This window comes from Episyrphus balteatus, chromosome 1 (assembly GCF_945859705.1).
Source record: "Episyrphus balteatus chromosome 1, idEpiBalt1.1, whole genome shotgun sequence".
In the NCBI taxonomy this organism is placed as follows: Eukaryota; Metazoa; Arthropoda; class Insecta; order Diptera; family Syrphidae; genus Episyrphus; species Episyrphus balteatus.
Window position 1 is genome coordinate 152,408,611 of NC_079134.1, and position 27,811 is coordinate 152,436,421.

At 28.8% G+C, this 27,811-nt stretch overlaps 1 protein-coding gene across 1 annotated transcript; it reads right to left on the reverse strand.

Moving 5' to 3' along the window:
• Window positions 1–9,702: 9,702 nt before the first annotated feature.
• LOC129905680 (solute carrier organic anion transporter family member 74D-like) lies at window positions 9,703–27,127 on the reverse strand. The gene is made up of 10 exons (XM_055981220.1): window positions 26,621–27,127; window positions 22,677–22,906; window positions 22,440–22,610; window positions 22,221–22,382; window positions 16,949–17,429; window positions 16,681–16,887; window positions 16,470–16,614; window positions 11,208–11,357; window positions 10,825–11,144; window positions 9,703–10,758 (listed from the first exon to the last, which is right to left on the reverse strand). The coding sequence occupies exons 1-10, from the start codon at window positions 26,854–26,856 to the stop codon at window positions 10,584–10,586; spliced, it is 2,277 nt and encodes a 758-aa protein (XP_055837195.1). The 5' UTR covers window positions 26,857–27,127; the 3' UTR covers window positions 9,703–10,583.
• Between the last annotated feature and the right edge of the window lie 684 nt (window positions 27,128–27,811).

Sequence of the window (27,811 nt, forward strand, 5' to 3'; positions counted from 1 at the left end):
TTGACGATTGCAAGTTATTACGTACTAAAGTTTGTACTAAACTAGGTTTAAAATTTTTTTTTTTTAAAGAGGCCTTTCTTCTGATGTCTCACTCGATGGATTTCTAGGAAATATTCAAAACTCATGTTTTCGGATTTTTTCGAAATTAAAAAAAAAATATATAATAGGTTTGAATAGAGATTAAAAAACTTTTTAAAGGGAAAACTTCTTTAGTATCGTAGTGATTTGAAACAAGATGAAACAAAACCGCGACACGAACATTCAACTTGTTATAACTTTTTTGTTTTAATAGATAGATGAATGAAATTTTTACTGTAGATAGGTAATTAAATAAACTAAAAATGTACAAAATTTCAATTAATTACATATTCAAAATTCTGAGATAACGGTAAAAAGATGTTCTTTTTCTATACACGTTCATTTGAATGAAGGTTTTTATTAGTAAATTTTCCTTCGACTATAATTTGATTAATTTTTCACTTTAAAAAATGTATATAAATTAACATTAGTAAGGTAGGATAAAACCAAATCTATGTAAAATGTGCAATTCAGCCATTTTGTAATGACAAAACATGTATAATTTTTTTGCTAAAATAAAGATAAGATAAATTTCTACACACGTTATATCTTTTAATCTAGTGCACATACAAATTTGATTTAACTTTTATACGCATGCTGATAACAAAACCTTTCATTTGATATATCAGAATTAACTGTACGAGCTCTACAAGTTACACAATCTTAAATTGAAAAACTTGAAAAATACCTGTGGAGATGTAGGAAGTACCGTAATCTCAGCTTGAAATTTTGACATATGTAGTTGGCTTTAAAAAATTCTTATTTTTTTTCTAGGCATGGTAGAAATATGATTCATACGTCATATAAAAGGTGAAATAACCTTTCAGATGATATAAAATTACTATAGGTTGTCATAAAAAAAAACATGTATTTAAAGGAGATAGAATAAAAAATAGGTAGATTTTTTCTGTTTTTTTTTGCAAGAAAATTTTTTTTTAAGGTTTCACTTCTACCACGTGTGAATTGCACACATGACTATTTTTTCATGTGTCCCTTGATGGATTTGGACGACATTTTTAAAATGCATATTTTTCGGCAAGAGGTTAACCTTGGTTTTTTTTTCGAAATTAAGAAAAGAAAAAGTGTAATAGATTTGAATATAGAGCTTAAAGAGACTTTTCTTTTGATGTCTTACTCGATGGATTTGAAGGAAATTTCTTAGAATGCATTTTTTTCTAAATTCAAAAAAATAAGAAAAAAAAAATTTAATAGAAGGGGTTTTTCCACCTTGGATTTTTTTTTCGAAATTTCGATCGAAATTTAAAAAAAAATTTAATTTCAATGATGAATTGGGCTTAAATATTTTTCGTAAATGGTGAAAGGCTATTTCTTTAATAGTTTATTTATGTGTTTTAGTATGTGAATAAAAAAAACTGAAATAAATGTTGTTAATTTTTTAAACCTATTAAGGTTTCGTTTTTTATAAGAGTCTACGAAATCTTCTGCACTGGAAAAGTGTTTATTCTTTTTAAGATGAAATGAAAATTAGAATTAGTAAACTGTAAAAAAAATTATACCCCTGTGAAAATAGGTAAAAGTGTCTCATTTACGAAAGAAACACAGAATCTTAGCAGTCTAACAAACATATTATAGGTCAAAATGGTGTTTTTTTTTGAAATATTAAAAATGGTAGAAATTCATACGAGCTTTCTTAAAAATATGCAATCTTAACCATCAGAATTACGAATTAAATAAGTTCATACATTTTTTTGCAATTGAAACGGTTTTTTGTCTCAGTAGAGCTTTTTCTTCTATCTTCAAATCTTCAAATATTGTTTTTTTTTTTGTCATTTGCGTAGGGTTGCCGATTGGCTTATTTGTAAACTCATACTCATTAAATTATTTTATTAATTTTTGTCTCATTCTTTAGGCTTTTGGTTCGCATTTTTTTTTTTTCATTTTTTAACAAAATATAAAAAATATGACAAAATCAGTCATTTGAAAATGCTCCTTTGAAACAGAATTGACAAATAGAAGTAGTTAAAAGTATCAACTCTATTTTTATTGCATTTTTTGTACGAACTTATCTCTTATTTGACACTAATTTTAACTTCTAACATTATAGGAGTTAATTCACCGTTGGACGATGGCGAAAAAAACGCAGAATTGAATATTACGGTATACTATTTCTCTGGTATTCATATATTGAAAGAAGTTTTCCTGATTTTTCGACGGTTAGACCAGTGCCAATAAGACATTCGATTTTTTCTGCCCTGTTCATATCAAAGTATATTTTTCTAATGGTTTTTTTTTTGCGCTAAGTTCGAATCTGAAGTCAGAAAAATTCAATCACATCACGTTTTTGATACATTACCATGCCAAAAATTAGAAAAATAGTGTTTGGGATGTTCAAAATTTAATATCTCAAAAACTTTGCACGTTAGAGCTATTCTAGTGCTTGATTCAAATTAAAAAGGTCAATAACCATTAGAAAAGTGTAATTTGGTTTCGATGGAAAAATATTTCTCGCCAATATTACTGTCATTTACGGAAAAATCAATCTTAAAAATGGTTTTTTTTTGTTTTTTTTTTCAATTTTTCTCAATATTTTCTAAAACAAAAGTATAGTTTTTCCACACAATCTTTAAAAAAACGGTTTTAAGCTAAATAATTGCATTCCAAACTTTTCAAAAATCAAAAATTTTTTCGGTAACTTTGTTGATTGTAAAATAGGCTATTTTTTAAAATTAAATTCGCCAAAAATCCAAAAATTAACTTTTTGTTTAAAAAACATTTTTAATAGATAGAAAACATAACAAAGTAATTTTTAACCAAGTTTTGTTAAAATCCAACTACTTTTGTAAGAGATAAAAATAAAAAATCAAAAAATCGTATTTTTGCATTTTTTTCAAATATTTTTGAGGTTATAGAAAAAAATTGTTTGAGTAAAAGTTGTAGACATTTATACTACCTACAACTTTTGTATTTGACTTTTTTCGATAAGACGTCTAATTTTGACAGAAATCGTAAAAAACCATGATTTCTGACACCCACCCCACTTTTTCGCTCACCCACCCCATTTCCCCCAATTTTTTTGTGGGCAATTTATTTTCCCCTTTCATATACCATTTATCCTAAATTTTTCCACCATCCTTATGCTGCTAATAATTTGTTCAACTTTTGCCTTCTGAAAACCGGATTGGCATTGGCACTGGTCTAGGTGTGAGTCCCGTTACGAATTATTTGAAGTTCCTGAAAATTGTATGTGAAAGTATCTGCCCAGCGCGCATTTTCTAGGTAGTAAGTTCCCCGATAACATAATTAAATGTCTGTAATTGCCTTTGTAAACGCTTTTGCGTGCCTGATTTATTAAAAACTTGAATTATAATATAATTCCGCTGAATTGCTGAATTGTTGGCAACATAGAAACAATTAAATTTTTATATTGAAAATATCTATTTATTTTGCATACAACTATTAATACAATATGGCTATTTCATACATTTTAAATTTGAATGTCTTCACTATGGGTTTCTTTGAAAATAATAATCCCAAACTCCCAGCTCATATTCAAAAAACAGAACAAAAAAAAACTCTAATTTATCCTTTGAGTATACAAAGAAACCTAAAAATGAATTATGCCCAGTGTTAAATTATTTAAAAATCATTAAATATGGATCAGTGTTTATTGACTTGAATCTAGGGAAATCATTAAATTAAATTTGTATTTACCACGATGCATATGAGATTAGACAACACACTACTACACCATTGTGTTGCCATTAGATGGACTTTGTATTCAACAGTATTAAAGTTCTATTAGTGTAATGGACAGCAATTATTTTTAGGGTTGGGTTGGTCTTACAGTCACAGGCAAACAAAACAAAAGCCTTTTAGACTAGGACCTCTCTCTCTGATGGTCAGTGTTACTTGCATAAAGTGTTTACATTGAGCAGTGAGCTTATATGAGGCCCTGAGTTACAACTCACTCTACGAAAAGTTATCTAGGAACTGATGTTAGACAATAATTAACCAATTACCGTCACGGAATAGCAAGAGAGCATGAATGGAAACTAAAAATAATATATCCCTTTACAAGGATATGGATGGATAACTTTTGAAAAAAAAAAAAGATCCCTATCCTTTTTGAGTCTATAATAACTCAAGCCAAGTCGCAGTTCATTTATAAATTTTTCAAAGGTTTTTATTGTTTGAGTGCTGGGTATTATTTGTGTCTATAAAATGTTGTCACGTATATCCATATTGATATCCATCACCTTTATTGTGCACCCTGCACCTTTTATAGACAAAAAAAAAGTATATATCAATGTTTTAATATTTTATCAATAAAGTAGATTATAAGTAATGTATAGAGGTGGTCACTCAGCTTGAGATATTTTTTTATTTGTAATGTGTGGTAATGGGAAGTCTGTTTTGTTTCGTTTATAAAATTAAGGTATTTTTGTAATGACAAGAAAAATAGCCTCCAAAAAGATGATGAAATTAGGCGATGGTCACGGAATAATAAATTACCTACTTCCTGACTAAACTATTTTTAAATTACTTTTGTTACATCGTTTTCCATCAATCACTCATTCAGATCATACTATTTTGATCCATAATCATCATAAATAATTTGAAGTTTGATAAGTTTCACGTTCTTTCATTTTTCAATTCAAATGATTGAATTGGACAAGAAGTGAAAATTAGCTTCCTTTAAGGTCTGTTTGCAGAGTTATTTGAAATCAAAAGGACATGGCTCATTTTTGGACTCAGGGCGTACACTGACGAGACTAGTATCAAATGAAAGCTTATATTGAGCTCTATTAGTGAGCCAAATATTTTCAAAATTGGTTTTGTGGATTTCGAGATATTTGAGTCTGAAGTTGGGGATGAAAAAATCAGAAAAATCAGATATTAGTATCAGTCGAAAAGTATTGAAAAGTATTTTAACCTTTCATTTGGTACCAAAATTGTTTTTCTAGGTTCTATACTTTGGATGCTATGAAGATTTGTTTCAAAAAACTCCGATTTTTTCGATTTTTTCGTCCTCAACTTCAAACTCAAATATCTCGAAATTCCCAAAACCAATTTTGAAAATATTTGGCTCACTAATAGAGCTCAATATAAGCTTTCATTTGATATTAGTCTCGTTGGTGTACGCCCTGGGCCCAGGCTCCATAGAAAAATATGGGTCATCTCCTTTGTTCTTCTTTGTTGTTTTGGAGTCAAAACAAGTTTTGGTTTAAAAATTTGATATTTTATTGAATAAGCCTATTCATTTAGGAACAAACAATTTTTTTTTAGTATTTTCGAAAAAAAAATGGCTTACCCCTTGCCGAAAAAAAATGTTTTTTAAATATGTATTTCCTCTACGCAGAAAAAAAAGCACCTAATTCTGTAAGAAAAAAGCGGATTTCCGCATGGTTTTTTTTTTGCCATTAAGACCTCCGTCTTAAAATAAACATATATTTTTAATTTGTAGAATGTGATAATTTAAAAGAAATCCACTTTATTTAAGCGGAAAATCCTCTTATTTTAATGAAAAGACATTTAAATCCAAGACTGAAAAAATGCATTTCAAAAAATGTCTTCCTAATTCGTCGAGTTCGACATCAAAAGAAAAGTCTCTATTCAAATCTATTACAGTTTTTCTTTTTTTTCATATTAAAGAAAAAAAACAAAGTTTAACTAACCTTTTGAGGCAAAAAAATGCATTTTGAAAAATGTATTCCAAATACATCGAGGAAGGCATAAAAGGAGAGATCTCTTTAAGATTCTTCATGGATTCTCTATCCCTGTTTCATCTTTAATCTCAATCCCGCTTTTCACGTCATAAATGCTTAATAACTAACGGTTGGGTATTAAAATTTAATAGTGCCATCTTACATAAATAAATAGAAACACATTAAATACACTGCTTCATATGTCTATTCGACAATAGATGGCAGTTACATCTGAGTTTTGGTTTCAATCTTTGGCATTGCTTCGACAATTCTAGTACATCTTTGGTTTGTGTCGATGCTATATAATTTATAATTTGGTTTGTATATTCGCTAATTGTAGTTTTCTTTCTGGCCACATGGAGTTTCTAATCGCTAAGAAGTACACAATTCGAAAACACTAGCCGATAGGTGAGCTTTGGCTGTTAGCCAGGAAACGGTTGTTAAAGGATGAATTTAAATTGAAGAACAAATACGTACATATTGCTCAAGACAAAAATGGGAAATTAAATATTTTAGCATCATTCTCTTATCAGTTAACTTGTATAATTTAAATCCAGTATAAATTCAGTTTTATAGAAAAAAAAACACCCGTGATTATGTGCATTATTTTTTTTTTATTATTGGTGCTAAAATAATGACAATTATTAACCATTTTTTTTTTTTTAATTCACCATTATTTTACCAGGGTGTTTTGGTGTTATGAAAAATTGAAGTTATGAAAAACCAGAGCTATGAACACCAAAGCAATGAAACGTGGTTTTTGGGTTGGCTGGTTGGCAACCATTGAAGGGAACGATATACGGTAGGAATATACCCAAAAAGCTAGAGCGTGTACCTGTACCTTTTTGTAAAGCAAAAAAATTGTCTTGTATCTTGTTTTTAAATAAAGGTTTTTAATAGATCAGTTTTTGAAAAAGTAATTTTCAAAAAAATATAATGGCTTTTTTTTTAAATAGTTTTATTTTTTTATAATTTATCGAAAACGACAAGACATTTTTTTTGGATTCAGTTTTCTGTTTTTGTTTGAAAACAAATAAGAATATTGAATTTTTAAAGCTAAATTAGTACTTAACTACATAAAATTTAAGAAAATTAGTTCTTAATTTTTTTTTTCACTTTTTTCAAAATTTTGATGTTGAAAATTAATTTCTCAAACAAATTGTCCATTACAGCTTTATTTAAAAACATATAAAAAGACATAGTTTTTGTCTTTTTTTTTTTCTTTACTAAAAAACACAACACGTTACTGTGGGTACAACCGTTGTCTTTTAATAATATTTTTTTCCAAATTAAGTCATTTTTTTTAGCTTTTTGGTACATTCCACGCGTATATCGTTCTGAATTGTTATTGTTGCTATGATAGAAATTTTTTGATGATAGATCTCCTTACCTATACAAGACAACCTGACTCTCCTGAAAATACTTATGCATTCAAAAATCTTTATACTTGCCACATGCAACTTGCCAGATTTAACTTGCGACATGCAACTTGCCACATACACTTCCACATGTTGCATACTGAATGCCTCGCGCTACTTGCCACATGCAACATTCACTTGCACCATGTCACATGGTACTTGCCACATGGTACATGCAACTTGCGACATGAAACATGCAACTTGCCACGTCTTGTGTGTTTTTTTTTTTGCCGTACTTCGGCGTACTGCATTTTTAAATACTTAAGTACTGCCAACTCTAAAGGTGAAACGACAGCCCTGCTGCCCAATGGCGATCGCGTCATAATCTCTTTGACATTCTTGTCAAAAAGTAAATTTTCATGGCTCACTTAGCCCGATCAATCTAGACATTTTATCAAAGTTAATTTAAGTACAAGATTTTTTGATGCAGTTAGGTTCCTTTGATGGAGGAGAATATAAAACCACAGTTTTACACCAAAATTTGATATGGCGTATCCCCGAAAATGACCTCTGACCCCTAGGTAGTATGGAAAAAGGTGATTTCACGATTTTTTGATGCAGTTAGGTTCCTTTGATGGAGGAGAATATAAAACCACAGTTTTACACCAAAATTTGATATGGCGTATCCCCGAAAATGACCCCTGACCCCTAGGTAGTACGGAAAAAGTGATTTCACGATTTTTTGATGCAGTTGGGTTCCTTTGATGGAGGAGAATATGAAATCACAGTTTTACACCAAAATTTGATATGGCGTGTTCCCGAAAATGACCTTTGACCCTAGGAAGTTCGAAAAAAGTGATTTCAGTCGAAGGCTTTCATAAGACCTGTTTCAAGAGGTTCTTGTAAGTATGCAATGTTTTCATCTCTCAAGTATGCAATGTTTTTCACCAATAAGTATGCAAAGCTTTTATCCTGCAGATATGCAATGTTTGTAACGCTTTAGAAAAAAACATTGCATTTTTATGTGAGGTTTCAATTAGCTCCCTTTTTTCCACTCATCTTTAATATTCCAGTATGGTCTACTGGTAAGGTGCTGGCTAGGTATGCAGAGGTACGTGGGATCGATTCCTGGTCGGCCCATGTGATGAAAATAAAAAAATGTGTTCTTTTTCAATTAAAATAATATTCTCATCATTTCAGAACAACAGAAAAAGCTGTGGAATTTCCAAAAAAGGAAAAGAAACAAAGTAGGAAAAAATTTTCGGGGATACGCCATATCAAATTTTGATGTAAAACTGTGATTTCATATTCTCCTCCATCAAAGGAACCCAACTGCATCAAAAAATTGTGAAATCACTTTTTCCCTTTTTCCGTACTACCTAGGGGTCAGGGGTCATTTTCGGGGATACGCCATATCAAATTTTGGTGTAAAACTATGATTTCATATTCTCCTCCATCAAAGGAACCTAACTGCATCAAAAAATCGTGTACTTCCATTAACTTTGATAAAATTTCTGTTAAATTCGACTGAAATCACTTTTTCGAACTTCCTAGGGGTCAGGGGTCATTTTCGGGGATACGCCATATCAAATTTTGGTGTAAGACTGTGGTTTTATATTCTCCTCCATCAAAGGAACCTAACTGCATCAAAAAATCGTGAAATCACTTTTTCGAACTTCCTAGGGTTCAGAGGTCATTTTCGGGGATACGCCATATCAAATTTTGGTGTAAAACTATGATTTCATATTCTCCTCCATCAAAGGAACCTAACTGCATCAAAAAATCGTGTACTTCCATTAACTTTGATAAAATTTCTGTTAAATTCGACTGAAATCACTTTTTCGAACTTCCTAGGGGTCAGGGGTCATTTTCGGGGATACGCCATATCAAATTTTGGTGTAAAACTATGATTTCATATTCTCCTCCATCAAAGGAACCTAACTGCATCAAAAAATCGTGTACTTCCATTAACTTTGATAAAATTTCTGTTAAATTCGACTGAAATCACTTTTTCGAACTTCCTAGGGTTCAGAGGTCATTTTCGGGGATACGCCATATCAAATTTTGGTGTAAAACTGTGGTTTCATATTCTACTCCATCAAAGGAACCTAACTGCATCAAAAAATCTTGTACTTAAATTAACTTTGATATGTAGTGAAATTTCGTCTAGGATGATCGGGCTACACTGCCGCAAAAGTAGTATAACTTCAAAAATAGAGATTTTATTTCTAAAAACTATGGTATTTGTATTAACTGATGTTTAATGGTAAAAAAAACAAGGAATAGCTAACTATAATTTGATGTTTTAATGAATATCACAGAGTGAGTTTCTATCTACATATAGAATTTTTTAACACTTTTGAAAATAAAATTGGCATTTCGCATGTCTCTTATCCGATTTGACATTCGAAATGATATAATTTGCAATATTATCTCATTAGTGTAAAATGTGTTGTATTTTTTTGAGAAAAATTAATTTTGGAAAATAATTTTTTGTTCAGAAAAATCTTTGAATTAGAAGATCCCGCCATTCAACGACCCTCCATAAGCAAATAATACAAACCTTTCCTTGATAGGTCCTTTAAAGAAAAATCATAACATAATCTTAAAAAGAGAATTTTATTTAATCCTTACGGAATTATTTTACTCTAACAAATAAGTGCTTCTTTTATTTCATTATTATCATACACTTTTAAAAATATTTACAATACAAATAAAAACTTAAAAAACAAAAGAAAGCTTAAAAATACAAAAAAAAAATAAAGAACATCTTTTATGTTCTTACAAAGAAAATAAAACAAAAAAAAAAACTATATAAGTTCATCAAATTCTACTAATGACTAAAAATGCATTTCAAATAATATCCTTTGCTAGAAATCAAAGGACATAAATTTGAAGCAATTTTTTGTTATTTTCATTTTCTTTTTTTAGTATTATTATTGACCAATGGCATTAAATGCCCTTTCATTTTATACAGACGATAACAAAATGTAAAAAAAAAAAACAAAAACAAAATAAAAACTATGAGAGTAATTAAAAAAAAAGATCGCCTTTTTCTTCAAGAGAATCGAATTAATTGTGTATATGGAGAGAAGACTCCTTTGCCCGGTCATTTGATGTTACTATAGCATCTATCTAATCGAATCGAAAAACTCCTTTGACTTGAGCGATAAAATATGAGGAAAAATAAAAAAGAGTGATAGACAGAATGAACTAAACAAAAAGAAAAAAATATAAAAGAACTGACAAAAGAATTCAATCTACACTTTTGCTTCAAAACTAAAAATATATCTACCAACTAGAACTACACTACACCACCCCAAAAAACCACCCATATTTTTAACTTGTATAAACGTATTGGATGGCTTCAATTGAATGAATATACATCAGGACGATGAGAAAAGAAATAACGAAAAAAAATAAACACTGTCACATCCTTTTTTTTTGTTCTTTGCCGTTAGTTTGATGCTTTGAATTGAAATTAAATTTCCGTCTTCTTTTCAGGATTGGCATCCTCCTCGTGCTGCACCACCTTCAATTCCACATCTTTGACTTCCTCATCGAATATTTTCAAGTCCTTAACGTAGTACCAGACACCGACATCGAAGATAGATCCCAGAGTCACAAATATCGAGGCAATAAAGTTTAATGTATATCTGAGGAAAGGGAATTGATAAAAGGGATGTTTTCTTGGTAAAATGTTCTCCAAAAATAATCTTTACCTAAGAGATTCTGGATCATAGAGCCAGCAGTTGCCTTTGTTCGAACAGGTTTTACCCCAAACCAAACAAAGCTTGTCTATTACCCAGCCAAAGAATATTGGACTTGGAATGAAGGCAAAGAGACTCATCATCATAAGACCGAAACCCATGGCAGCCGTCTTGTCTTTTTCTGGGACACACCTTACGGCTACTAGGAAATTTGAAGCACGCCCAGTGGCACCGACAAATTTGAGAGCACACAAAACAGCTAGGAATGTTACAAAGTAGTTGTAGCAGTTAACTGGACAGGATCCGGGAATGGCTTGTCCACCCGAACCAAACTAGAAAATTTATATGGAATTAGTGATGTTTTTAAATAAAAGCATAAGGGTGTGTGGAATTACTTCTGAAGGACTAATTGTTGTTGTTCCCGAACCATCATCCAAATCCAAGAAGTCATCAGTTGAGCTGTCATTGAGAGAGGTTAAACGGGCAAATACTGGAGTTGAACTTGTTGAATTGTTGCTAGGAATGCAAGAACAATCGTAGTATGTCTGAAAATATAAACAAAAATTATTTAAAATTCAAAAAATTGCAATAAAATTTTGAAATAAATTTATTTTTTGAATAAATAGTTTACTAATTCTTCATATGAGTTGAACTACCCACAACGTTATTTGTTAATACATATAACAAAAAATGTATTTAAAATTTTATAGAATTTATTTATTTTTCAAATATAAATTAAAACAAATAGTTTACTACTCTCCAAAATAAAAAAAAATAACTTTTTGAAAGAAGTTGAGCTCCACAAATACTAAAACTTGAATATTTTTATAAAAAGATACCTTTAAAAATATTTTATAAATTCTTTTTACTTGCCCTATAGGGAGATATTGGTTTCGTGCAGAAAAAAAAATTCGAGGTTTTAATCAAAACCAACATTACGATGATGGAGAAGATCAAAAAAGTGGTTTTCGTCATCCGTCCGTCGCGTCGGTCTGTGCGTCCATCTGTACATCGAGCTAGGGCCTTAACGGGTGGATGGATTTGCTTGAAATTTGGTACAGATGATTTTTGTGTAATTTCCTAGGTCCGTTTTTTTTTTTATTTTTTTAATATCTCCTTTTTAACGCATACCTCCCATATACCGTTTTCGAGGTATTGCATTTTTCTCGAAAACGGCTCTAACGATTTGGATAAAATTTTATATACGTAATGGTCTTATAGAGCCTAACAAAAATGCGTTTTTAGTTTTTCTCAAAAAATTCGGAGACATATTGACATATTTTTTAGGTTCATATGTTCAATCGAAGCATAAGCTAATTTTATTCAAAATTTACAGACAACTAATTCTTTTCATTTTAAAATGTAAAATAAAAATTTTTTTAAAGTTTTAAAAAATTGAAAAATTTAATTTTCTTAACATTCGATTAAAAAAAAAATTCTTTTTCGAAACTTAACAAAATCTTAAATTTACAATAGATATTTAAGATAAAGACACTTTGAACTACAAGAGCAAGTACGTGCGACCCAGTCGTGCATTTTATTTTGTTTGGTATAAGCTCAGACATTTGAAAAATCGATCTATGCAAAATAGGTACGGTTAATAATAATTAAAAAAAAAAACCAAAACCAAAAAATCTTGCTGAAACACACTCTATTTATTTATATTAAAATCGTAGGACTCATTTTTGAGAAAATCTGATTATTCCAAAATTTTTAAAGGGTGTTAAGTAAATAATAACTCTTGTAAGTGTACTTATAACCTTTCAAAATAAGGTGTATTGTATATTCACAAAAAAAATCGCACGCAGTGCCAAACCAATATCCAAAACTAGCTTTTTACAAGAATCGGATAATGACAAAGTATCAATATTATTGTTCCTAAACAAATATTTGCAAAAACTCTTTTGGGAAATCGCTATCTTTTGTTCAACCAGATTTTTAACCGTAGTACCTACATGTTATTTTTTTTAAATTTATTTAATATTTAATTGATAGCTATAATTAAGTTTTAAATGAAACAAGAACACTGGATTTTTGATCACGTAAAATAAAAAAAAGGGTTTTTCTTAGAAAAAAGTTGTGTTGTTTTTATTTTTATTTCTCAAAAACGACAAGACATTTTTGCATCTGGTTTTCTGTTTTTGCTTCAAAACAAATGAGAGCATCGAATTTAAGAAACTAAATTAGTACTTAATTACATAAAATTTTGAGAAAAATTAGTTGAAAAATTTTTTTTCATTTTTTTTTTTTCAAAATTTTGACTTTGAAAATTAATTTTTCAAAAACTTTTTCAAAAACCAGCTTTTTTTAAAAACCAAATAAAAGAAGAGGATTTTAACTTTACAAAAAAGTATAACACGTTGTTGTAGGTATAACCGTTGATTTTTAATAATTTTTTTTCCAAATTAAGTCAATTTTTTAGAAAATTGCCCCTCCTGGCTAAACGGAGAGGAATAGACCCCCCCTCCCATACGATTTTTTTCGTATCTCGTCCTAACCTACACGCTCTAGCTTTTTGGCACATTACTCCTGAATCACCCTATATGTAGGTATAATATAATAAAAAAATTTTATTAATGAGTCATAGAAAAGTTATGTCACAAAACGAAAGAAAAAGTTATTTGTATTTTTTAAAAATCGAAACTAATTCATTCACTTGGAACTAATTCATCTCAATTAGCTATTTTCTAAAAATAATCAAACATTTCTTTTACGTATTGTGTTTAAGAAATATAATTTTAAAAAAGATGAAAAAAAAAAAAAACAGAAACCTAAAATAATGAAAACAAATTCATAAAATAAAACAATTTTTATCAATTTTTAATCTTTAAACTTAAACGTGAGTTCACTGTGGTGTATGTGTAACATTTTTTTTATTTTTTTGAAAGATCATTATCGGCTTAACTTGTTTATCGTTGTAGACGTTAAAATTATACTGGGCAAGTTAAAATGTTGGATGATTAAGGGTCATATTGACAGATGCATCATTGCAAACTAAAACAAAAATATTTAGGTACTGCAAATAAAAAAGAAAAATTGCATTAAAACAATTTTATTGCAAATAAAAAAATGTTCTGCATTGAAAAAAAAAAAAAAAAAACAATGCTAAACGTATGCATTAAATACCTATGCAAATTTTGCATTGATTTTTTTTTTTTATTTCGAATAATTTTTTTTTTCTTAATGCAAAATATTTTTATTTTAACTTATTTTTATTCGAACAAATTTTGGTTACAGTAATTTTGTTTAATGCAAATATTTTTTATTTGCAACAATTATTTATTTTTTCAATTCCAATGCATTTTGTTTAATTTGATATTTTTACAACACTGAAAGTACATAGGTTCATACATATTAGAGAGGTCCACGCTTGAATGAGAAAAATAAAACTTTCAAAAAAACCTTAGCCACCCCCTAGTTTGGTTGCACATACTATTGGTATCATACTGTTGAATTTTCAGCCTCCTATCTTATATAGAAGGGGGTGCTGATCGATATTGAAAAATTTTATTTTTTTTGTAAAAAAGTAAAAAAATATTTTTTTTTAGTTAAAAATTGCGTGAAAGTTGTGGTTGTTGTACTTATTCTGAAAAAATATCGAAATAATAATTTCTGGGGGCACTTCCAAGTAAATTTCGTCAACAGGTAGTAGGTACCTACACAGACTTTTTTTGCACATTTTGTTTATTATTTATTATTTTTAATTATTTCTCACTTTTTTTTCGAAAAAAAAAAAAATATTTTATATGTTTTATAAAAACAAGTCAGCATAAATAATGTATTTTTTTTCAAAAAAAAAAAATGAAAAAAAAAAAATCAAGATTACCTACAAAACCTAAAAATTTAACTGTTACTAGTACCCTCTTGCGCTTAAGATAGCGAATCACAACGTTAATGTTATAGATAAGTGGAACAAATTTAGCGGGTGGCCCGAGCGAAAATCGAAAAAAAAATATTTTTTGGACCACACTAACCTACATTGCAAAAAATAAAGTTTTTATTTATAAGGATAGTAAAAGAATCAAGGAGTTTTTATTTCGTATTATTTTTCTTTGCACTTTCATCATAAGCTTTTGCACATTCAATTCTTAAATTAAAAGAATTAAATAGTTAGTTTTTGTATTAACGAAAAACTGGCCTAATGAAAAAGTAACTATTATGACGAATGATATTATCTTATCAGGTAATGCATACAAAAACACAAACTAGAGCTAATTTTATCAAATTTTCAATCTCTAAACTACAAAGACCACTGTGGCGTATGAGTAATATTTTCTTAGTCAATATTATACAAATAATATAACCACTTAATCTTTGTGTACCATCTTATTAAAATAATACATATTTTAAACAGTATTATATAAAATTTTCATGAATAAATATTTAAAAATACGCGGCAGCAATTATTTGGACTATCTCGGATAAAAAGTAGTATTATTGTGCCCCTCATATTTTGTTGTTGTTTCGGGGGATTGTTTCTCTAGTTTCTTAATAAAAATTATTAATAAATTTGAAAAAAAAATTCCAGAGTTACCTCGTAAATTTTGTTTAGAAATAGTATTCAAAAGGATCAGTGAAGTAGTTTTGAAGTTATAAGAGGGCCCTTTCTTTGAAAACGTGAGTTGGGGGAAATACGCTTTAAATTTTTGAATACTGGTATAAAACGTTCATAAGTGAATTATAAAAATTCTCATAACTTTTTCAATCGACTTAAAATTATAACACAATATTCGTGAAATAGCTATTATGCATTCATTAAAAAAAATGAAATGCTTAAAAATAAAAAAAAAACTAGTTTAATTTCGAGACAAAAATAAATTAAAATATTTCGTTATTTCACAAAAATAACTTGAATACCTACTTCTTCAGAATGTATTTTTCAAATTTTGACGTTAAGTTTTTCTATATTTAATTATTATTTTTGCAACTAACACCTAATAAAAATAAGGACAAATTTATATTGCTTTTTTTCTCAATATTAAAAATAAGCATTAAAACTAGAGTACCTACCTACCTACTTTTGAAATTTAGTCTTAGAACAACTATAGAAATTGATTGTAAAAAGTATAGGTACGCTCTATTAAAATTCGTTTGGTAAAAAAAAAACATTTTGTCAAAAATGCATTGGCCATCTAGGCAAAGTGAAATTTGTCGCGGAGTCAAATGAACTCCAATTTACTCCTATCATACTTAAGAACAAATAATCTGGTTCATAATCTTTGTCAACCCACTGAATCTGTCAACTTTAACAAGAATTTCGCATCCAATATCATCAAAATGTTAAAAATAGTTTATTTATGCAATCAAGGACTTCATTTGTCTTTAAAGCCATAAATAACAATACCAATGCAATACGGAATAAAGAATGAATTAGAAAAGTGTCATACTTAAATTTAGAGCTTCTTGGGTTGTAGCATAAATTAAAAATAGGTATTTAATTTTTGATTTATTCATTTTTGGACTTTAAGTTAGCTTCAGACTTTTTGTCATCAATGTGCAATAACAAAGTAACATACTTAAATTTAATGACATATTACATCAAGTCGAAATATGTACCTACATTAATTTATTCATTTTTAAATTTTCTAATAGGTACCTCAAGTTTTAATATGACTGTTCAGCTGTTGGGCATTAGACAACTTTTATTAAGAACCTACCTTAATTCCTTTAGATGAGATTTGTTCATTTTTACATCCAGCATGACATGGCGAAATATATGTCATACCATCTTCTCCACAAATTGGTGAATATCTCACATAATCACATTGACAATTTGAATTACACGTTGATGACATTGTAGAACTTTAAATATAAAAAAAAAAATGTTATAGTCTCATTTTTGAAACACTAATACAAAATAAAACTTACCTATCGTGAATATTAACAATAACAGATTTTTCATTTCCAGGACATCCAATAAATGAATACGTCAACATACCAGCAACTGTAAGAAAACCAACCAAAACATTCCAAGCTGCCATGGAACGAGCTTTCGGCTTGAATTTAGAAATAACATATCCAGATAAGAGGATTCCCAATGCAGAAAAGCCCAATGCTATTGTACCCGTTACCAAACTATTAAAAGAGTGTTTTAACATCTTAGTTGCTTAAAATAATAAACCAATTAAAAACCAACCTTGACGTAGCAGCTGATTGCCTATATTGAATCTCAATATATTTCGGTGTAAAAATCCAATATGGTGTATATCCGAATAAATAAAACACCGATGAGAAATTATTACACATTAAAGTTGGATTTTTCAGCAGTCTTTTGAATGTTTTTAGCATGTCCTTCATCGAAGCTGGAGTTTCAGTTTCAGCTTCCAATTCTTTTTCGGACTTTTCAACATTTTTCTCTTTCAGCTTTTTTCGTTCGGCTTCAACAATTTGTCTTGCTGCTGCTCTTGGTAACTGTTTGGGAAACATTGTTAAAAAGAAACCGGATGCTGCTAAAAGTCCACCGAGAAGTAACCATCCCATCCACCAAGCACCCAACCATCGTGGATCTTTTTGTCCAATTACAGGACGTAAATTTGGTGCAATATAGACACGAAGACAAAATGAAGCTAGAGCGTAGCCTAATGCTGGTCCCAACATACGAAGGAAATAAGATAAACCTTAAAAAGATAGACAAAAAACAACATGTAATTAGCCTTGTTGCAGAAAGGTGGAAGGAATGTTTTTTAAATTTAGTATTTAAGTATGGTAAATAGGGGTAAAATGACATTGACAAAAAGAGGTTTTTTTCTTAACGGTAAGTCGTAGAGATTTAAATTTAATTTTATTCAATAGATCATTTTGATACAAAAAGAGCATAGGCATTGAAATTTTATTTTTTTTTAATTTCAAAACCACGTTATGAACGGTTTTTTAAAACAAAAAATGAAAAAGAATTTCGACAAAGAGGGTAGTCGACATTTTTTTTCGAGAATTTAGAATTAAGAAATTTATTAAAAAAAAACTAAACTAAAACGGATTTTTGTCAAAGGTCCTAGATTTCAAAATATGATTTGTTGAAAAACACCTATGTTTTAGTGTTTTTTTATTTTCAAGAATAATTTTTTAAAGCATTCAAAAAAAAAAAATAAAATGCACGACTGGGTCGCACGTACTTGCTCTTGTAGTTCAAAGCATCTTTATCTTAAATATCTATTGGAAATTTAAGATTTTGTGAAGAAAAAAAAAAATAAAAACAAAAAAAAAATAGAAAATTAAAAAAAATCAATTTTTTAAAACTTTTTTGAAAAACTTTTTTTTTAATTTTTTTTTACATTTCACACTTCAATACCTATGATATCTGTAAATTGTGAAAAAATTGACTTATGCTTTGATGAAATATATGGACTTAAAAAACATGTCAATTTTTGAAAAACGGCAACGCCATATTTCCGCTCTTGGCATTTTTTGAGAAAAACTAAAAACGCAGTTTTGTTGGAATCAATAAGAGTACTGCACACACCAAATTTAAACGAAATCGTTAGAGCTGTTTTCGAGAAATTTGAAATACCTCGAAAACGTTATATGGGAGATATGCGTTAAATTGGAGATATTAAAAAAATAAAAAAAATGAACCTAGGGAATTACGTAAAAATCATCTGTACCAAGTTTCAAGCAAATCCATCCACCCGTTTAGGCCCTAGCTCGATGTACAGATGGACGCACAGACGCACAGACGCACACACGCACAGACCGACGGACGGCATGACGAAAACCACTTTTTTGATCTTCTCCATCATCGTAATGTTGGTTTTGATTAAAACCTCGATTTTTTTTTCTACACGAAACCAATACTTGCCCTATAGAGCAAGTAAAAACTAAACTTACAATACTTATAGGAAGGTATTATAAATGCGCAAGCATGTGCAAAAACTTTTATTTATAAAACGATATTTTACCGAACGATAGGAAAAACAATTTTTTTGTAGCAAATTTTTGTAGGTACCTACCGTTTTCAACCTTATTTTAACAATTAACTTATTTATTTTGACAGGTAGATGAATGAAATTAATAGTTAAGATAGGTAATAAATATAACTATAATTAATCAAAATTTTAATTTTCATATTCAGAATTCAGAGATAATTTTAAAAAGATTATCTTTTTTTGATACTTGATATCTTTTTGTATAGATCACTTAGAAATTTGATTCAACTTTACTTTAAATGCTTATAATATAACGTTTAATTTAATATATCACATATATCGGTACATACACTACAAGCTGCACAACCTTAAAGTCAAAAATAGCAAAACTAGCAAAAAATACCTGTTATATATTTGAGGTGACTATCTGTAGCTTAAATAAAAAAACTAAAAATAAAATTTATCATGATAAAACACTGAAAAAAATAATGTTCTGCAAAGAAAAAAAAATAATTTTTTTCGCATTTTTCTTGAAAAAATTACTGATTTCAATAAATTATTATTTTACTTTTTATTTAACCTAAAGACTTGATTCTTTAAAAAAAATTTTAAGGGAAAAGTTTTTTCATGTAGTTTTTTCAACGAAAATTTTTATACAAAATCGTTTAAGTAAAGGTAATGTTAAAAATTTAGAAAATTTTCAAAAAACTCATTTTTGGATTTTTAAAAAATATTTCAATTTTTTGAAAACGTGTTTATGAAAAATTTTGAAATTTCGTTTTTATGCGTAAATAAATTATTACTTCAAAATGGCACACCAACATTTTTTTTTTTGAAAAATGTTAGAAAATTTGTATATACAAAAATATATAAAAAATTATTTTTTTAAAAAACGGCTCTAACGATTTACGAAAAATTTTTTCTAAAAATTCCCTTTTATACAAGAAGTAAACTGGCATACTTGGTTTTTTGTGAAAGATAATTTAAAACGATATTTCATTAGTTATAAAAAACAGATTTAATTTTTTTTTAATTTCTTGAAAGTATCAAATTTTAAATTTTCTTAATTTTCTTGAATAAAAAGCTTTAACATTAGAGTAACTTAAAGCATAAGAGCAAGTACGTGCGACCCCAGTCGTGCATTTTATTTTTTACTGTAAAGACGTTAAAAAAAAATATTAAACAATTAATTTACAACAATAAATATTAAACTTGAAGGTAGTTCAATATAAGTTCAAGTTATTTTTTTCTTCGTTCTTGAAGGTAGTCTTATTTGTTTCAAAATTTAAGGCCACCTTAATGTGTATTTCGAAGATTTATTATTTTAAAATCTAAATTTTTATGTCATTTTGACGAAGAATTTCAATCACATTTTTCGCCTATTTGCATAAAATATTTATTAGGGTGGGTCAAAAAAAATGGAAATTCGTTTTTTTGATTTGGTACTTCGAAAACTCGATTGCTAGACACCTCTATAATATATACACCAAATATGAGCTCTTTATCTTAATGGGAAGGTCCTCCGCTTTTCAATTTTCCATTTTTACATCAAGCTTCTACCAAAAAAAAATAATTTTTTTATTAGTTGACTTTTTAGCCAATTTTTTTGCATATTCTTGTAGAAAATTGAACGCTCTACAAAAAAGGTTAAATACACTTTTTTGAATTATCTAACCGTTTAGTAGATATTTGAGGTCCAAAAATCGAGAAAATCTTTAAAAATTCGTTTTTTGTTCTTAATTTTGTAACAAATTGAAAAATTATAATAATCAAACGCGCATGACATATTCTTGTAGGAAACAGATTGCTCCACAAAAAAGGTCTTAATAATTTTTTTCAATAATCTAACCATTCTAAAGATATTTGAGGTCAATTTAAAAAAAAAATATGAAAACATTTTTTAATTTTCAAAATTTTCTAATTCACTGAAAATTCAATATTTTCAAATTAGCAAAATGTTTTCTTGTAGGGACTTAAACGTTCTATAAAAAGTTTCTTGGAAGCAAATTAATTGCTTTAACTGTTTAGAAGATAATCGTATTCAAATCGCAATGCATACTTGTCATAAGAAAACTATTAAAATCAGTGGGCATCTGGGCATTGGTTTGGATACGAATATCTTCTTAACGGTTAAAGCAATTAATTTGCTGCCAAGGAACTTTTTATAGAACGTTTAAGTCCCTTCAAGAAAACATCTTGCTAATTTGAAAATATTGAATTTTCAGTGAATTAGAAAATTTTGAAAATTAAAAAATGTTTTCATATTTTGTTTTAAAAATTGACCTCAAATCTTTAGAATGGTTAGATTATTGAAAAAAATTATTAAGACCTTTTTTGTGGAGCAATCTGTTTCCTACAAGAATATGTCATGCGCGTTTGATTATTATAATTTTTCAATTTGTTACAAAATTAAGAACAAAAAACGAATTTTTAAAGATTTTCTCGATTTTTGGACCTCAAATATCTACTAAACGGTTAGATAATTCAAAAAAGTGTATTTAACCTTTTTTGTAGAGCGTTCAATTTCCTACAAGAATATGTAAAAAAATTTGCAAAAAAGTCGATTTATAAAAAAAATAATTTTTTTTGTAGAAGCTTGATGCAAAAATGGAAAATTTAAAAGCGGAAGACCTTCCCATTAATATAAAGAGCTCATATTTGGTGTGTATATTCTAGAGGAGTCTAGCAATCCATTTTTCGGAGTACCAAATCAAAAAAAAGAATTTCGATTTTTTTGACCCACCCTAATATTTATATTTTTTTAAGATTGACTAAAAATACTTTAGTACACAATTTGTGATTCTATGATCCCTAAGCGCTTCACAATCTTTTTTTGAAATAAGAAGCAGTCAAAATTCAAATTTTCTTAACTAAATTGCATTAACGCTCCCCCCCCCCCCCCCCTTTCATCCCCCCTCCCTTTGGAAATAATGACATTCAGAAACAATAAACCCTTTCGTCATATGTGTAAATGCCATCCAAATACCGCCAGCTCAATTCAGACTTAACCAGTTTAAAAAGTTAAGATAAATCTCTTTATTGACTGCCAGTAGACACGAAACTATTAAATCGTCATGGAAACTTAGAGAACTTACATACAATATCTGGCCTAAGATAAGAAAGAGCATACAGAATTGTAAATCTTAACCGATTATCAGAATAAAATAGAGATGTGAACTCAAAACCCTAAGTCCACCAATTAAATGATAAATAAAACACACGAAGTGTGCGATAGAGGTTAGGTAGGCGCTTATGAATGTAAATAAATCATGAGATACAAATAAACATAGATCAGTCTTATCAGTACAACTTTAAGATGACAAATAGACTGAATTCTAACGGGCAATTGAAGGTTGATTTGGAAGCGCTGGTTTGTTTTTAAAACCAATCCTGTTGAATTTTCCTTCTGTTTACCTAGAAATATAGTGACTGGCGTCTTCTTAACAATCTTTATAGACAGAATGATTTGCAAAAGCGAGCATCAGACTTTCATAGCAAGGTTTAAGGGCTTGATTTTTTTTTGTTTTTTGTTTTTTTTGAACTTACTTAAGAGAGCGGCAGTTTTTGACTTTTTGGTATTATCGTCCATGTAGGATACTCCCAGAGTATAATATAATGATCCTCCGATGCCGGAAATGAACTGAGCTATAAATAACACAACTTGTGGAGCTAAATTTCCTTCGCCTTGTTCACATTCTAAACCACTTCCTGTTGAATAAATTAATGAAGAAATAAATTTTCAAAAATATGCAAATTCAATATTACCTCTATTTCTACAAAGTAATTTCGATCTTTGGGCTTCCAAAGCTTCCATTGTAGCATTTTCATCAGGCAGAGCTCCAAATTCTTCTGTAAGTGATAGAGCATCTTCACCAGGGCCATATAGGAAATGAGGTAATGCAGTTAGAAGACAGAAGGCAACAATGGTGAGAAGACCTGAAATAAAAATTTGATAGATTTTATTAACTGATCAAAATTTTGTGTATAATGGTTTTTTTTTACCAAATCCAATCCATCTTGGCCGATGACCCTTGCCAGCATAATAACTTAACGCTGCTGATACGAACATTTGACTTATATCATTTCCCACTGATATAATTCCAGTATTTTTGGATGGAATTTTGAAACGCTTTTCTATCGTTGTTATCGTTCCGTTGAAGTAAGCATATGTCATTGAGAATACACATCCAACTAAGCCATAAAGGCAAACGTAGGCTGTTTGATTGGCAAAGCTGGAAAATTAAAAAAGAAGAATGAAAACAAAAAAAAAAGGAAATATAAAAGGCGATATGGGACAAAAATGCTTAGGTAAGTAAGTAAGTAATAGTAACTAGCACTTAATTTTCTTCTTCTAATTTGTATTGATTTTTTCCTTTGAAGAAGAAATAACCTAAAAATTGAAAAAAGTCCACAGATCTAGTCTATCTATTGATGATGGATCCTGGGTCTTAATATTTATTTGTGTCAATGAAAGGTTTTTTTTTTTTGTAGATTGTTTTAGTAGAAAAGTAAAATTGTTTAACCTTGTTTACAAGTTTTCGAGGTTTGATATTTGATAATAATTATAAAGGTTTTGTCGTTTGTATTTTAAGAATTTTTATAACATTGGTCTGCAAAATTTAACTTTTTTATTCTCCTTCGAATAATTGTTTGATATTATGAAAGATTAAACTTTCCTGAATCTAAATCTGATTTCAGAAAAATTCTATCAGGTACCATTTTTTTAAAAATGATTTTTGAAAAATGTGGGTAGTTTCTAAAAAATCACCCTTTTAGATTCATTTGAACTTGTATTAAATAAAAACTATTTGTCGCATTGAGCTCAAATTTGAAGGAATTATTCTTTATAATATGACCTATCGATTCACTCCAAATATGTCCTTTTACATTAATTTTTACTCATTTTTTAAAATACTGATTGACAAAAAAAAGCAGACATTTCGAAATCCTTCATTTTTTAGTAAATCCTACATGAACAAAGGCACATTAATTAAGGAAAATGTAAAATATCAATGCCCATTATATTTAAAAAGTGAAATATGTAAAGAAAACTATAATAAAATACATTAAACAAAATTTTTACGTGCTTTGTAATTTTATATACTATTATTCTATTTAGAAATATCTTATTTGTAATAAACCATTCGATGAACTGCCTTGTAAAGCTTCAGATTTGTTTTTCCTAGAAGCAAAAGTATACTTTTCTTATAGTTTTTGATGTGCTAAGTTAGAATCCGAAGTCAAAAAAATTCTATCACGTCAGGATTTTAAGATATTCGCATTAAAGTATCACAAAATCAAGTTTTTTTTTAGAAAATCTAAAAAAAAACTACTATATCTAAAAAAAACAGAGCTGACCGAAATTTTTTGAGTTCAGATTCAAAATCAGCACACTAAAGTCCATTAGAAAAGTATATACTTAAATATTTATTAGGTACTAAAATAGCACAGGAAAGATAGTAAAACAGGCATTTTGTGGAACGAAATACAGGAAGGCTGAATTTTCCAAATCTAAAAGAGGGGTATTAGAAAAGCTTTAATCCTGGTTTTCGGGACGCCACCCCCCCTGGCGAAATCCGCCATTTTGGAAAACTTGAATCGCTCTATATCTACGAAACTATTGGTCCTAGAGAAATGGTTATCAGACGAAAGTTCTTGGAAATGTAGTTATCTTTTTCTTTAAGATACATTATTTTTCTGAGCGGGCAATAGTTCTGAGGTTATGTTGTTTTAATTTTTTTTCTTTTCTTATCATTCCCGGTAATAATTACATAATTTTTTGAAAAGGTAATGTTATAGGCCATCAAATTTCCAATAATTTGGTATATTTTTGAAAATCATGCGATGTATCAGTCGAAAGTTATTGATCTGAAAACTATATTTTTAGTAATGGAAAGTAAGTACCTATAAAAAAAACAAGCATTTTGTCTAACGAAATATAGAAATGCTGATTTTTTCAAATCTGAAAGAAGGGTACCTATTAAAAAAGCTTAAATCCTAGTTTTCGGGACGCCAATCCCCTGGTGAAATCCGCCATTTTGAAAAACGCGAATTAGTCTATATCTACTAAACTGTTGGCTTGACCGAATAAGTTACTTAACCAAGGTTGTAGGTATTATAAATATCTTTTCTTGGGCATTCACTATTTTTCAGCAAAGACAACACTTTGAGGTTATATTATTTTATTTTTTTTTGTTCGGGGTTTTTTTTTTTAATTTTTCTCAGTTTCTATGATGGTAACAAAATTTTTAAGCATCATAAAAGTTTTTACATAATGTATTTTCATAATAAGTTCGAATATTTTGACGAATCGATTAAACTGAATATTTATTTTGTCGATGAACCAAATTACACTTTTCTAGAGAAATTAACAATAAAAACTATGGTGTTATTTTTTTCAAGATAAAATTCATTTTAAAGTTAATATTTTTTAAGTTCATTGCGTTTTTATGACTTTTCGGATTAAAATTTCGGTAAATTCAGTAGAAATCAATTTTAATTTTTATATTAAAAGAAAGGTAAATAATTTCTTAAGTACATTCTGAGATCGGTATTAAAATGAAGTTATAAAAATATTCATATAACAAACTTTACCAAATGGTAAAAAAAAATAGATCAGGGACCAGAAACATAACTCAGTCTGTTTTGAATATTTTCACTTATAATTGAGTAAACAACCTTTAAAACATTAGTCCGCACAGAAATACTCACGGATTTTTTGATAAATTAAATAGAAATATATTTTTAGAATTTGTACCAAATTTCAAATGAAAATATTCAAAACATTATTGAATCTTTCAGTAAAAAAAATGTAAGTGCACTTTTTTTCAGCAGATTTCCAACGATAAGGAAAAAAGATAAAATTTGGAAAACGACCTTCGTAACATTTACCTAATATTGAGCTCTATCAACTCAAATGATCATTGAATGTGAAAATTCCCGAAGTATGCGGGAAGAATTTTTGCCTATTATTATTGCATGATAACAAAAGCATGAGAAAGAGAGCTTCAAAGAATTCAAACCATAAAAAAACACAATTTAAAAGCTTATTTTAATAAAATTTTCAGGCACAACATGTAAAAATAACCAAGATATCAAAATTTAGCAATTTTACAACTTCTATGAGGATCAGTTATGAGACATTTTCATCCAAAAATTGAATAAACCAAGCATTGAAGCACAAAAATCTGCAAGCATAGTTATTCACAGCTATAATTAACATTATAAACGACTTTTGTTCAAAAGTTGCAAAACTTTTTAAAACATTCTTCTAGTAGTGGAAAAATGATATTCTGCTGATAAGTGGCCTCATACTAAAGTTTTAAGTATCTACAAGCCATGCAAAAAAATTACTATACCGGAAATTTCTTCGCAAGCAATATGAATTCCTAACTGAATTTAAGATAAACTCTGACAACGAAAACAAGTTTTCTAGTCATGCATCGATTCAAAAAATATTTTAAAATTATAGTATTGGACCTAAGACTTTTTGAGTAATTCGAAAAAACTTAGCCTCAAAAACGCGTATCATGATTAATTTCCCTCATAGTTTAGTGAAGACCGATTTTTAACCCTCTGTAGGCGCACCTCTTTTTTGTGACGTGAAAGGTTTGGTTTATACTTTTTCATGTCGCTAGAACTTTTTTCGGTCACAATATTTTATAGAGAATCAAGTATGAATTTGATGTAGAATATTCCGAGGAATTCGAATATTGTATTCACAATTCCGAAAAAAAAAAAAATATTTTCACCCCTATAAAGAGAATTTTTTGTGACCAATTTTTTGAAAAATTGTAATTTTTTTATTTTTGTTCTGCCAAATTCGCACCCATGTGCCGACAGAGGGTTAATAGAGATATTTAATTCATTCAAAAGATAGGGAAGACAAAAAGGGGACAGTAATATAGTTATTCAAATTAAGGACTAAAAAAAAATTAACTACTCACGCTTGAAAAAATCGTCCTTTAAAAATCCAAAATCCGCAGGTGAGATCATCTGTTAATGGCATATCTTTGAGGAGTTTTTCAATGTCAACGCTCATCTTGACCTCATTTTCGTTTCCATTTTTCTCCGTCGTACTAGATTTTTCATCTTCTGTTTGTTTAACTCCATTATTTAGTAGCTTGGCTAATCCATCCTCATCACGATTATCCTTTTGATTACCGTTGGTACTTTCAGTCATTTTAATTCTAGATTCACTAACACAATATCACAATTTTTATTTTTATAAATATTTTTTTATTATTTTAGTCCTGTTTTTTTTATCCAGGACAAAACAGTCTGGTAAAAACACGAGATTTTAAATTAATCTTCTTCTAACTAAGAAGGTTATTTTCTTTGCTGGTGTATGTCCGATCAAAATGCATAGTCTTCTGAAAAATGCAAGACGAACTTTTCTAATGAGAGAAGGTTTGGTGTTGTTATCACAGTAAGTTTATCGCGATATAAATAGGCAATCCAGCGATTTATTTCTATTTTATATACCGAGGGCACAGAGCTAGATAATCATTCTTCTTCTTTGGATTGACTTTATTTGTTTAAAATAAAAATTATATTATTGCTGACAATAAAGTGTGATGGGATGATTTTGTTAAATCAACTTATCTCACTAACTTGTCGTTCTTGTAATGTCTATAATTATATTATGGCTGCCTGCTTAGGTAGACAGAAGACGGTGAAAAGATAAAAGTTGTTAAGAATTAAAAATTGAGGCAAGAAAATGCAATTCACATGTAGTCAAGGCCATAGTCAGGGAAGGGGAAGGCGATGTAAAAATATATTTAATAATTTTAAAATAAAATAAAGGATTAAAAAGGATCTGTTCGTATTGACACACATTTACGAAAACTTATTTCTCTTTTTGTTAACTACCTACCCAATAAACAAAATTACAAACGTTTGAATGCAAGCGCAAATGGGAAAAGTTATGCCCCCCTTAATTTTTTGCTTGACTATGACTACGGCCCTGCGAGTAGTTTCTTCTGATGAAAATATTCATCTTAAATGAACCGAAACGCCTGTCTATTTTGGTAAATATGTACATTTTTCAAAGTGATAAGTAGGCATTAAGAAAAGATGTGCGAATATTTGTACTCGTATTTAAGCAAAAAGAAGACATCAAAGCAAATATATTTGTT

What these genes read in the sequence shown, in the direction of transcription:
- LOC129905680 (XM_055981220.1), bottom strand. Translation starts at nt 26,856, where the DNA reads ATGACTGAAAGTACCAACGGTAATCAAAAGGATAATCGTGATGAGGAT. An exon ending in GCCAAGATGGATTGGATTTG is followed by an intron (nt 22,611 to 22,676) that starts GTAAAAAAAAAC and finishes TTTTTATTTCAG; the next exon opens with GTCTTCTCACCATTGTTGCC. An exon ending in TATGATCCAGAATCTCTTAG is followed by an intron (nt 10,759 to 10,824) that starts GTAAAGATTATT and finishes CCCTTTCCTCAG; the next exon opens with ATATACATTAAACTTTATTG.